Here is a 13,875-nt window from a genome sequence, read left to right on the forward strand (position 1 = left end):
CCTGTAGTAAGTCTCATGGTCGGGGGGGTAGGACCAAGTCTCATGGGATTTGGGATTTGTTTATAAACATTTTGGTATTTGTTTATAAACATTTGTGATTTGTTTATAAACATTTTGGGATTTGTTTATAAACATTTGGGATTTGTTTACAAACATTTGGGATTTGTTTATAAACATTTGGGATTTGTAAGTCTCATGGGGGCGGGTAGGACCACAGTTTCATCCATGGTTATGTGAAGTTGATGTTATGTGAAGTTGAAGAGGAAAGAACCTAGAGGTATGCGTAGTCAATTGAGCCATGTTTGGTATTTTCAGAATGACATACTGTACATACATACAGGCAGACAGAGTGCATGGCATACATACAATACATACCGACATTTACAGTGTTGGAAACAAGCAACAAGGTTCACGCAAAATAAATTCTCCAAGGCACAGAGCACTAAATCATCAGGTGTGCTTTGTGTAGAAAATCAATTTTCACACATTTTTGTGACACATTGTGGCATGAACATGCAGCAAATATCCAGAAATGCAGCATTTCTCTGCTACTCCAACTCTATTGTAACTAAACCTCGGTCTCATGTCCTCCAGCACATTCCCTTTATTGACTGTATACACCAACCTTGGCACTGAACGTGGCTGCATTCAATACCTGTGTCTGTGCGTGTATACAATACACACATACAGTCTACACATATTATGTATTATGGGGTATACTTGGCTATACATGAAAGACCTTACCTTTACAGATATTATCTGTAAAGGTAAGGTCTTTGTGCCAAGTATACCCCTGGATCTTTGCTTAACTCATTTAGGCCTGACGTCGAAATGAAATAGAATATACATTCAAAGATGGCACACATCTTTGAATATATATATTCTTTCAGAAGACGTTTTTTTTTTTTTTTCACGATTTTTCAAAAATAGCAGACCTACAAGCTCGTAGCGCGCCACTCGGTGGCTTGTAGATCTGCTATTTTTCAATAGCTAAAGTATAACATAATGCTTAGTTAAAACACCAAAAGGGGTTCCCGCCCAGAATGGGTTAATCATGTGTTCATGCAACAGCAGTACTCTCTGCCTGCTCTCATTTACATTTCACACATTTGTTCTATACTGTACAGTATGTATAAACACGCGTGCGGTGCACACATGCTGACAAACGTGCATAGTTGCATACAAACAAACTCAACCATTCTTCTCACTCGCATGCTGGTTCCAAGGCAACAGTTGGTGGTGCTAAACGCAAGCAGCTTTAGAGGTTATGCACGTTTCCGTGTCTGCTACCCACCACTACAACCTCCTCTCTTTCTCTCCATTCTTATTTGCTCTCTCACATCACACACCTACACAAAGAACACACACATGCACATTTATATACACACGCAATCTATCAGGCGACACAAACCTCCCACGCATATCCACAGGGGGGGGGGGAGTGACACATGATGTGATACTTTACAGTGCCACGGTAGAGCTCAGCTGGATATGAAAAACTTCTTAGCTTAGCTCCTGTCAACCAAGCACTCACACAGACAAACGTGTGTGTGTGTGTGTGTGTGTGTGTGGTGTGTGTGTGTGGCAAACGCACAGACACGACTGACAGTTTGCATTAGAGCTTACAGTTAAGTGTTTCTCTGTGTGCTGCAGTGCTACTGTATACAGTTACCTTGATAAGCTCATGTTGCTTTAGCCACACTGAGGAGCGAAAGTAATTAGCAAATTTGCATCAAATGTAATTTCACACCTAGTTACTGGGAATGTATGAGCAATGCTGTTTTTCCTTCCTTTGTTCTCGCTCTCTCTCTTACATAACACTCTTTATTTAACCCATTCTGACCTGAGATCAGATTCATACGAGGTTTCCACTGGACACACACTGGTCTGATTAACCCATTCTGACCCGAGATCAGATTCTAAAAATGTCAGTCGTTCTTCGATTTTTCAAAAATAGCAGACCTACAAGCTCGTAGCGCGCCACTCGGTGGCGCGCTATGAGCTTGTAGATCTGCTATTTTTCAATAGCTAAAGCATAACACGATGCTAGCACCAAAATGGGTTCCCGTTCAGAATGGGTTAACCATTTAAAACAGATATACTGTACTTCCTTGACGGGCGTACCCAGGGTTCAATACTTGAATTTCCATTTCCCCTCTACAGTCAGTGTAGAGAGTCTGCTCTACACCAAATCTCTGTGCCGATAGTAGCCAATCTACCAGCTCACACGTCACAAAGCATAGTCGCAACTAGGGATGTCCCGATCGCGTTTTTTTTTTGCTCCCCATCCGATTCCGATCATTTGATTTTGAGCATCTCATCATTTATGCCATATCACAATAACACAATATCCCAAATCACAGACAATATCCAGTCTAATATCATGATATGGATATAATATTGATACTAGGTATGTCCCAGAAAATGACGTGATCGGCCCCGATTTCTGATCACCTGAACCCTAGTCACTAACACTTGTATAGATCTGCTATTTTCGCAGAATGTTTTGCTGAATGTTTGTCTATTATGAGATGCCCAGAAGCTCAGTCGGTAGATTGGACCACAAGGTCTTGGGTCCCGGGCGGGCACCGCCAACTCAGCGCGGCTTGGGTGAGGCAAGTCGTGCAGGAAGTACTGGGAGCTGATGGTAGGCGTGGCGCTCCACCTCAGCAATCCATCTCCCAGGGGTCTAGTAAGCACCTTCTAACAGTAACCTCTTCAGAACAGAGACGCTCGTTCATGTGGTGAACTGTTTCTTGCTCTGCGTGTTTGTTTGGGCCACAGAAAGTGGTTATGGGGGTCCTTGAAAAGCTCGAGATGCAACGCCGCATAGAAAGTATTAACCCATTCTGACCTGAGATCAGATTCATACGAGGTTTCCACTGGACACACACTGGGTCTGATTAACCCATTCTGACCTGAGATCAGATTCTAAAAATGTCAGTCGTTCTTCGATTTTTCAAAAATAGCATACCTACAAGCTCGTAGCGCGCCACTCGGTGGCGCGATATGAGCTTGTAGATCTGCTATTTTTCAATAGCTAAAGCATAACATGATGCTATAACACCAAAATGGGTTCCCGGTCAGAATGGGTTAAAGAAACATCTCCATTCCTAACAATGTCATGCTACTGTAGTACGTGTTTCCGTAGGTATTCAATCCATGGTGCTTTTGTGCTGTGAGGAATCTTTGTGAGATGTACAGTATGGCATCCAGTGTGATCCGTTCCCCCAGTAAAGTCCTTCAGATGTACAGTATATGGCATCCATATAGAAGTGTCATCCGTTCCCTCAGACAGTAAAGTCCTTCAGATGTACAGTATGGCATCCACATAGAAGTGTCATCCGTTCCCTCAGACAGTAAAGTACTCCAAATGCCTGGCTGTGAATACGGAAGTAGGGCGCTTCCGACGTCTATACTATTTATATCTTCTGCTCTCTCTCTCTCTCTCTCTCTCTCTCTCTCTCTCCTGCCCAGTACAGTATAAGGATTATGTTGTACACATACATACATACTGTACATACATACATACATACATGTCATTATAATTAGATGTAGCCTAATTATACCCAAATCATCGACTGCTAAATCCGCCTTGTGCCTTTAGTTAGACGGCATTGCAATTACCTTAATCCCCATTGGCTATTGTTCGGGCAAATAATTATATCCCCAAGTGTTTTTCAGCTTGTAGATTTTTTTTTAGATCTATAATTAAACATGTGTGAGCGTGCGTGTGCGTGCGCGCGTGTGTGTGTGTGTGTGTGTGTGTGTGTGTGTGTGTGTGTGTGTGTGTGTGTGTGTGTGTGTGTGTGTGTGTGTGTGTGTGTGTGTGTGTGTGTGTGTGTGTGTGTGTGTGTGTGTGTGTGTGTGTGTGTGTGTGTGTGTGCGCACGTGCGCTCTCGTTATCTACCACCATGGATGACCAACATTTTCCTAAATTAATTTCAGCTGTTAACGGTGCCTGCAGGGTTTGGTTAATCTACGTGTACAGTAAATTTATTTTTTATTAGTGGAAATGATATTGCATTCTGACCACTCACCATTTTACTAACACCCACTTCAGTGAAGAAGAGTGGACTCACAGTCACCATCTCCAGTTCTGTTTTAAAATGTTCTGCAATTTCTGGAAACAGAATCTGTACAGCATTGTGGGAGAATACAAAGACCTAATTGCCAGGCTCACATGCAAACCTTCGTGTGTGTGTGTGTGTGTGTGTGTGTGTGTGTGTGTGTGTGTGTGTGTGTGTGTGTGTGTGTGTGTGTGTGTGTGTGTGTGTGTTTTTACCAGGCTTGTTTAAGGGTTTTCTTTTCCTTTATAATATCCACAGTGTATTTCCCGTCAGTTAAGTTAGTTGGTTTGTTAGTTCGTCACCCCAGTTATGACCATAATATGGTCATGCGCCTCGTGACATCAGAGATAAATACTTCCTTAATGTTAACGAAGTCCACACCCACAACCCCAGAGGGAGGTCAACAAACCATGTGCAACCCAGATTCGGCACAAACAACAAGGGACTAAATTATTTTCGCTCCTATGCCACCAAAATGTGGAACGCCCTACCAACAGTCATTAACACATGCAAATGCGAAATTAAGGCCCGGCCCCACCAAGCCCTGTACACTCAAGAGTCAAGACACTGCCCCCGCTGCCACCCTTAGATCTCCATATATGGAGCTGACCTGTTCTGACATTCCATTATGTTGATCTGACCTCATCAAACCCTGTACACTCAAGAGACGCTCCATTATATGGCCAGTACAGAATTCGGTAACACTTCTTAATATAAAGTGTTACCCAGAATTCATTCCATATGTTGATCTGACCGCCCCCATGCCAAAGCGCCAGCGCTCTCCCAGCAGTCTGCCGTCACCCATGCGGATGCGTGCGTGCGACCTCGCCCATAGGCGTCTTACTGGTAGTATTCTGCTGTGAGTCTTGTTATTATTTGAGCACTGTATAACCTTTCATCTTTTACTGTTTGATCTGGTGGTCTTGTTAATTAGATGCCTATCCAGCTTTAATTGTCTGATAGCTACAGTTCATTGTTTGCTGCTGGGGGGGTTCACTGTGTGCGCGCAAGCACGTGTGAACGCAAGCAACTAAATTAGTTAGTTCTAAGCGTGTGTGTGTGTGTGTGTGTGTGTGTGTGTGTGTGTGTGTGTGTGTGTGTGTGTGTGTGTGTGAAAAAGAGCAGAGCGAGATGGAAGGAAAGCTGTGGAGTTTCTCAAATCGGCAGGCATGCAGGACAAAAGACCACCACTCACTTTGCCTCACCCATATATCTCCGCTCTGATGTTGGGACTTGTTGGTAATGTTATTCTAATATACTTCTGCGGGGCTGAACTTATAAATCATGTATGAATGTGAGACGGTGCACGGTCCCACAAGAGTATATGGAGTCTGTGGACTTTTGCCATGTCTTTCCTTCAACGTCAATGTAATGAGATTGTCTGAAGGTTGTTTGATTCCTGTATAACCCATTCTGACCGGGAACCCGTTTTGGTGTTAGCATCACGTTATGCTTTAGCTATTTTTGAAAAATCGAAGAACGACTGACATTTTTAGAATCTGATCTCAGGTCAGAATGGGTTAATCAGACCAGTAGTGTGTCCAGTGGAAACCTTGTATGAATCTGATCTCAGGTCAGAATGGGATAAAGTACAACAGTGAGTCATCCGTGTCCTCTTCGTCTTCATTTCACTGGCAGATCTTCGTTCTGTGTCAGAATCGAGAGTCGATGTTTCGGCAATAAAAAGGCTTAAACTGTCCGAGCTGCTCTAGCTTGTTCTCAAGCTTTTGTTTGGACCCCCAAATTAAAACGTGTGCAAATGTCGTCATTCATTTCAGAATACTATACATCACAAAATTATATATTTTTTGGTCAACTGCATGGTGGACCTGCCGGCCCTGTTTTGCGATGTGAGCTTGTAGATCTAATATTTTCAAACAACTCTTGAAAAAAACTAAAAAATCAAAACATTTTAACATAGAAATCTGGTACGGGGGTTCCCTGGCACAAAATATTTCAGATGGGGGATATCTGTGAACAAATACATTTTGTACAATTTGGGAGTCCTTGAAATGAAAACGGCCAAATAAGCAACTGCATTTGACAAACAAGCCCAGAAACCTGCAACAGATACAGTATATCAACATCTACAAACTACAGAAAAATGAGCCCAATGTCGCCCCTGCAAAGTATAATAAGCGGACATGGCAACACTGGACTGGATTCGCTCCAGCTGCTTTTCCAAGCTCTAGTTATCTGCCATCTGGATAGTAACCCACCACTGGGCTGGCGTCACTCCCAATGTTCTCTCATCCAGAACACTGCAGCCTGCCTGGCCTCTCTCATGATACCTCCTTTCTTAGTTTGTTGTTAACCACTTAACCTTTAAGTCTTAAAGGTTTCGTGTCATTCATTTTCATTTATTTTTCCTTTTATCTTTTATGTTTTATGACCTCAATTACACCCAAAAAAACCTGAACTTTGAACATTCAGTGGATTTTCTGTGGTCTGGAGTTTTCTCTGTAGTTTGGAAGCCTTTGGAGCTGCAATGAAAACAGGCAAAACCGTGAATACAGTGACATCTGCTGGCAAATCCCATTGACATATATGGGATTTGCAGGCTGTGACACAAACAGCAGGAAAATCAGAGCACTTGTTTGAGCCAGAAACCCCCAGACTACAGAAAATCTACTGAATGTTAAAAGTTCAGGTTTTTTTGGGTGCAATAGCAGATCTACAAGCTCACAAGTACTTGCAGATGGGTTTCATCCTGCACTTCATTTGGCGTGAAGCGCATGGGTGTCATCCTGCAGAATTGTATTGAGTTTCTGTAGGATGGGTTTGGCACAGAGGCTGGCTGTTTTCTGGTCAGTGCATTTTCCTGTTACACTAATTTGTTGTTGCATCCTGACTTATAAATAACAAATATAAATGATCACAAGTAGCGAAAGGTTGGTTGGTGTTTCCACAAGACATTGTTTTTGTGTAACTGATACATTTTTTTCGTTCTGTTTTGTTTGTTCTCATAGACTTGCAGCATCGTTGATACTTGGTTTTCTTTTTTTTTCTATTGTGACAATTAATTTAAATATTGTGTGGGCATAAGCTTTTCGAAACATGCCCAAAATTAAAAAAAACTAATTAACTAACCATAATAATTTATCAGCATACTATACAAAAGATGATACTGGGTTTAAAGAAACAAAAGAACAAGAAAGACAAGATAAAGGCTTGAAATAAGTACTGAATAGACCGCACACACACACACACACACACACACACACACACACACACACACACACATACACACACACACCGCACGCACGCTGCAATTTCAGACTTTCCTCAAACAGTCCTTGAACTTGAGTTAATCATCCATCTCAATTTGTAGTCGTCAGGGCCCAGAAGCGGGGGGGGGGGGGGTAGGTGAGGCGAGCTGAAGGGTAGACAAACGGCCTGGAGTTAGAGAGGGGTGTGCAAAGTGGTAATCCATGGAACGGGTCCATGGAACAGGTAAAAGGCAGAGGTCAGAATCAGGAATGAACAGGAGTAAATCCACAGGTGAATCCACAGGTTCTTGGCTTATACAAAACAGGCAGTAAGCCGTTATTATTATTATTATTAGTAGGCAGAGTAGAATGGTGTACGTGGCAGTCAATAAATGCTGAGATCAGCGGAAACGGGCACAGATGTGGAAGTGGGCACACTTGTGTGGAGAAGGGCAGCGGGGGGTGCACTGAGGGAGCATGTGCCCAAACCCCAACAAAGGGTGCATGTGCGCTGCCATTTCATTACTTTTACATGCACACATTGCTGCGTAATAGGAGTGGTTAGCAGTTAGCACCTATACGCAGCAAACGCTCAAAAAAGCTCCTCGCTGTTTTAGAGTAGGCAGCGTGGTTTTATTTCTTCTAACATCAATGTTTTCTTTTTGTTTAGTTTCAGATAATTGTCTACGGCCCATATTGTGCGAAATGTCTTCCTCAAAAGCCCCAGCAGTGTCATCTGCCGGCTCAGAATGAGTGTGATAAGGGCTAAGGGCTTGGCAGGCGTTTAGACAGTTATCCCTTTCTTCTCTCCAGAGACCTGCCAACCCACCTGGCCTTAAATTAAAGCTTCTCCTTACTCACTGAGCTTCCCATCGCAGTCACGTTTGTAGAGTATCTCCCAGTCTGCCATCATGTATATTGAGAACAAAGTTATTGTGTGTCTGGGTGGCATAAGTACTGTAGAACAGGGTTACAGGGTTTTTATTTTTTTTCCATTTTTCCATGAACATTCCGTGGCCATGACATTTGTGTGTGTTTATTTTTCATGTATTGTTTCACATTATTATTAGGGATGTCCCGATCGCGTTTTTTTGCTCCCGATCCGATTCCGATCACTTGATTTTGAGATTATATTTTATATAACACTTATGCCATATCACAATAGCAAATATCCTAATGTATGTCACTCTAGTGTAGTCTGTTGTGTTGCCTTTCAATTATTGAAAGGCAAAATGTGACTATACTTTTATTAGAATGTCATTGTGTTTTTTTATTTTCTTTCTATGAAAGCATGGAATCATAGCAAAAATAATGATGTATTGGTTAATTAGAGGGAATACAGTTCTACAGATGATTATAGAACTGAAGTCAAGTTAACCCATTCTGAACGGGAACCCATTTTGGTGTTGGCATCATGTTATGCTTTAGCTACTGAAAAATAGCAGATCTACAAGCTCATAGCGCGCCACCGAGTGGCGCGCTACGAGCTTGTAGGTCTGCTATTTTTGACATTTTTAGAATCTGATCTCAGGTCAGAATGGGTTAATCAGACCAGTGTGTGTCCAGTGGAAACCTCGTATGAATCTGATCTCAGGTCAGAATGGGTTAAATAGTATCTCTCTCATTCACAGAGAGTACTACAGACACCTATATGCCATCATGCATAGCATGCATTTCCTTTTGTTTTCATTGTCTTTCACGCCTCTGAGTGTGACTAGACTGTTTGATGATCTCTGACTGGGACCAGAAGGATCCTCTGAGTGTGACTAGACTGTTTGATGATCTCTGACTGGGACCAGAAGGATCCTCTGAGTGTGACTAGACTGTTTGATGATCTCTGACTGGGACCAGAAGGATCCTCTGAGTGTGACTAGACTGTTTGATGATCTCTGACTGGGACCAGAAGGATCCTCTGAGTGTGACTAGACTGTTTGATGATCTCTGACTGGGACCAGAAGGATCCTCTGAGTGTGACTAGACTGTTTGATGATCTCTGACTGGGACCAGAAGGAAAACCACTAGCATGAACACGACAGTTTTTACAAAATCCCACTGCTTATCCCATTCTGACCTGAGATCAGATTCATACGAGGTTTCCACTGGACACACACTGGGTCTGATTAACCCATTCTGACCTGAGATCAGATTCTAAAAATGTCAGTCGTTCTTCGAATTTTTCAAAAATAGCAGACCTACAAGCTCGTATCGCGCCACTCGGTGGCGCGATATGAGCTTGTAGATCTGCTATTTTTCAATAGCTAAAGCATAACATGATGCTAACACCAAAATGGGTGCCCGGTCAGAATGGGTTATACATCTTTCTTTGAGATTTACATTAGACAATAAAAAAATCTGATCTTTTCTCCCCGATTCCGATCCGATTCCGATCAGAGATCAGAGCCGATTTCCGTTCACCCGATCCGACCCTAATTATTATGTTTCTGTGCCGTGTGTCTCTCTCTGCAGGGCGGAGCCCATACTGCAACGAATAAAGGACGACCGGACGCGCGTGGTGTCGCCCTCGTTTGACAACATCAAGTATGACACCTTTGAGATCGAGGAGTACCCGCTGTCTGCGCAGGGCTTCGACTGGGAGCTCTGGTGTCGGTACCTGAACCCGCCAAAGTCCTGGTGGACCCAGCAGAACCACACAGCGCCCATCAGGTAAAGCTCTCCTTCAGTCTTTAGAGTAGTGGTCCCTCAAAAGCTCTTTGTTTCAAGAGCCTCCAGCTTGGTATGCATTAGGCCGATCTGGGGCCACCCATTTATAAAACAAATATGGGCAAATTCACCTTCCAAAGCACTGCTACCCAGGTGTGGAATGCCCTCCCCCCCATCGCTCAAAACAAACAAATCACTGGCTTCCTTCAAGACTGGCCTAAAAATTCACCTGTCAGCAAGTCAAAGGGAGAGGAGGAGGTGATCGCATCAGCCGCTTTTGTGCGAATAATAATCCCCTTCCGATTAACCTTCGGCCCCAACCTGTGAATACTGTATATTTCATGTTTAGAGGAAATGTATAATGTTGCCTTAAATTATTATTGTTATATCACTTACTGTTACTGTGTTAACTTATTATTCATGTCATGTGTGAGTGGATAGGACCTGAATGGAAACAAGGCCGCAAGGTCTTTCTTCGGTGAAATCCTTTTTTGGACAAAAATGCCTGACTGTACATTGTGCTGTTTGCATTTATGTTGCCTAATAAAGTATTCAATCAATCAATCAAGGCCACGGACCCCCATGGGTCCATTTGGGTCCATTTGTGCATTCTCAGAGTTACAGTTACCGGGTATGGGTCCGTCTGGTTCCTACTGTAACTGTAAGCGCCATTTTGAGTCTCCTAATTGTGGCCAATGATGTCCACTGAGGGGTGTGGTCAAGTTCAGGTTGCCATAGTTACAGGGAGGGTATTTAACCCTGTCCCTAATGAATTGCAGGTGTTGTTGATAGGAGGCAAACTGTTTTCTGACTGTGCAGACAGGGACTGTTGCATTCACCACGTTTGACTGTTTGTTACTTATGTTATTTGCCTTCAAAGTATAGGATTTTGTAAGGAAAAGAAATATAATTTAATATCCACTCTACGAACATTCTGGACCTCAGTTCTTTCAGCACACGTCTAAACTTCCTCATCCGTCAGCAGCCAGTAGCACCTAATACAGGGATTTAGGCGCTACTGTAACTACAGTATCAATCATTTAGCTGGGGACCCCTGAACCCCCACCCCCGCCCAAGGATCTATAATTATAATTTCCATTATCATGACATTAAAATGAATGTCTTGACACCATAAATTATCAGCCAGTGCAATGATAATTCAGCATGAATTGATTTAAAGCATATTGAAATAGAATTAATTAATAAGATTCCTTGCTGTAGACTTTTCTTTTTTGTAATTTCTGTAGCACTAAAGCGGAAACATGAGTTATAGTCGTATGCTCAGAAGCACGGTGGAATATATCAAACCCGGGTGGTTGCATCACGTCAGGCCTGACATATGAGAATTATGACCCCTGTGGGCATTTTGCCCACATTTTGACGCGGATAGAGAGCATGCTATGGTTTCAAACCACATTATCCTAAAATATATGGCCACCCGTGGGTACTGCATGTGATGCGTGCAGACATTTGAGCTGACGAGGGTGACATTCCCTGTCATCCCGTTTTAATACCGGCCCCCTGTAAAGGGCTTCCGCTCGGCGCTCCCCCTAAAATAGGCTGGCAAACTATTGTAAATGCTGTTGATCCCCCTGCATATCCCAGAGCCATAGCTGTTGATCCCCTGCATATCCCAGAGCCATAGCAGTCTCATTTCACTATTCCCTAGAAAAGACGTGGTATTGAAAGGCGATGAGGGGTTTATTTAGTTCTGTACCACTCAGAGCTTGGTATTGTGAGCTCACCACCATTTAACGATAACATTATTGTATCATTTGGGTCAACCTTGTATGGCCAAAAACGGTTACCTTTTAGGAAATGGGGAGGGTAAAAACTGTGTTCCACTGGATCCAATAGGGGCGCTAGCCCCTCCTATAATCAACTATTAGTGTAGATTAGTCTTTCACAAACATTAAATTCCCATTGACAAGGAATGGAGAATTTACGTCATTATGTGTCTGAGCAAATAGACACGTTTGTTACGGCATGATGACGTGCAATTATAAGAATGCCCCTCACTTCACACAGATGTGATTTTCAGAAGCTCTTGTTAATACTTTTCCTTGGTTGAATATCGGAGACATGCTTAACCCATTCTGACCGGGCACCCATTTTGGTGTTGGCATCATGTTATGCTTTAGCTATTGAAAAATAGCAGATCTACAAGCTCATAGCGCGCCACCGAGTGGCGCGCTACGAGCTTGTAGGTCTGCTATTTTTGAAAAATCGAAGAACGACTGTGACATTTTTAGAATCTGATCTCAGGTCAGAATGGGTTAATCAGACCAGTGTGTGTCCAGTGGAAACCTCGTATGAATCTGATCCCAGGTCAGAATGGGTTAACCACTTGTAGAAGAGCTCACCAGCGTTGCTTCTATCGACAGTGAAGTGAAATTAATTTCACACTCGACAAGGTCATATTCTGTTTCATACTGACGTTGATATTCTGATATTCTGTTTCATCCTATGTGTCCAGCTTTTGGTGTGTGTTACTGTGCACAAACTTTGTCCTACACAAACATTAAAATGCCATTGACTTGAATGGACAATAAACACAAACATTGATGATGAAGGTGAGGATGCAAATTGTGTTTGGCCGGAATGAGATGATGTACAGTATGCTGTACGATGATAAGAGCGCAAAGTATTCCATATTAATTTGTGCCTTGCACTTTCATCATGAATGGTTTCTTATGTGTACGACATGAAATATGCACCATATTTCAAAAGCAGAATAAAGAACAAAGAACTGATATTTAATGTGGAGATACTTTTTTGTTGCGTGTGCGCAAGACTGTGCATGCGTGTGCATGTGCGCACGCACAGAGAGAGTTTGGCTTCACTCCAGCTGTGTCTCTTCTGTTCTTGACCCTGTAGGAGTCCAGCTCTGATTGGCTGCTTCGTGGTAGACAGGAAGTACTTTGAGGAGATTGGCTTGCTGGACGAAGGCATGGAGATTTATGGAGGAGAGAATGTGGAGCTGGGCATCAGGGTAAGTTGTTCTGAAACAGCTGAAACCTTTAACAGCAGCCATACTACAGTAACACTGTCCCACTATAGTCAAGTGGGGAAAAGCATGTGCGTCTATTTCAAACAAAGTATTTTTTGACAGCCTGTCATAATTTGACCCCCCAGTATTAGGATGTATTAGGATGTTGATATTCATTCATCAGCCAACGCTCCCCACTGACAGACTCCCTGCTGCTGGGGTGTCTATGCGTTTGCAGGCGGGGTAGGTTATAGGGCCTTTTCACAGGTAAACGCAGCAGAAGGTAATAACATTAATTACCTCTGCCAGGTCGAAATAGCCTGGTGCGGGAGATTGTATTTTCAGTCTGTCTTGTCCGTGTAGTACCGATCGGTACCAATCGGCCTGAGACTTTGAACGCACACGCATTTCTGGACCTATTGGTTTCCTCCTGACACAGACAGTGACGGTATTAGTTAGTTCATTATTGTATAATATACTATTATGACTTGTGTGACTCACACATGTATGACCCACACATACTGCTTGTGTCTGGTTAAAGCAGGGCGCTGTCTATGGTCCTGAAACGTGTTTGCTTCCGAGCTGGTGTTTTGTGTCGGGGAGGTGTGGGGGGTGGGTTTCTTTGCACTGAGCCTAGTCCTAACCCCGGGCACGGCAAAGTCTTAATCCGGTCCTGTGGGTTAGACGTAGTAGAGTAAAAGTGTGAATGTTGTTGCTAATAATTTGCATAATAATTTACTTATACCATGGCTATGGGCATTTAAGGCATTTAAGCCACTACTTCATTATACCATGGCCTGGGTGAAAACTGTATTCAGATTCATGTGGTTCTGGTAGAGCTGCCCTATCACCATTCCACATCAGCACTCCACTTAGTTGTCACCATAGCAACACTAGTGAAACTTCATGCCTGCGTCATAGCTTATACACATTTGTGTGAAATGCT

At 43.0% G+C, this 13,875-nt stretch overlaps 1 protein-coding gene across 1 annotated transcript in view; it reads left to right on the forward strand.

Annotated features, from left to right (window-relative positions):
* The window catches only part of LOC308313802 (polypeptide N-acetylgalactosaminyltransferase 18-like), a 123,859-nt gene that overhangs the window by 61,613 nt on the left and 48,371 nt on the right, over positions 1-13,875 (forward strand). The window contains exons 5-6 of the mRNA XM_080761129.1: positions 9,746-9,943; positions 12,818-12,932. Coding sequence (XP_080617255.1) covers positions 9,746-9,943; positions 12,818-12,932 — 313 coding nt within the window. The remainder of the gene's footprint in view (positions 1-9,745; positions 9,944-12,817; positions 12,933-13,875) is intronic.

This window comes from Protomyctophum bolini, assembly GCF_963924005.1.
Source record: "Protomyctophum bolini genome assembly, chromosome: 4".
NCBI classification, from domain to species: domain Eukaryota; kingdom Metazoa; phylum Chordata; class Actinopteri; order Myctophiformes; family Myctophidae; genus Protomyctophum; species Protomyctophum bolini.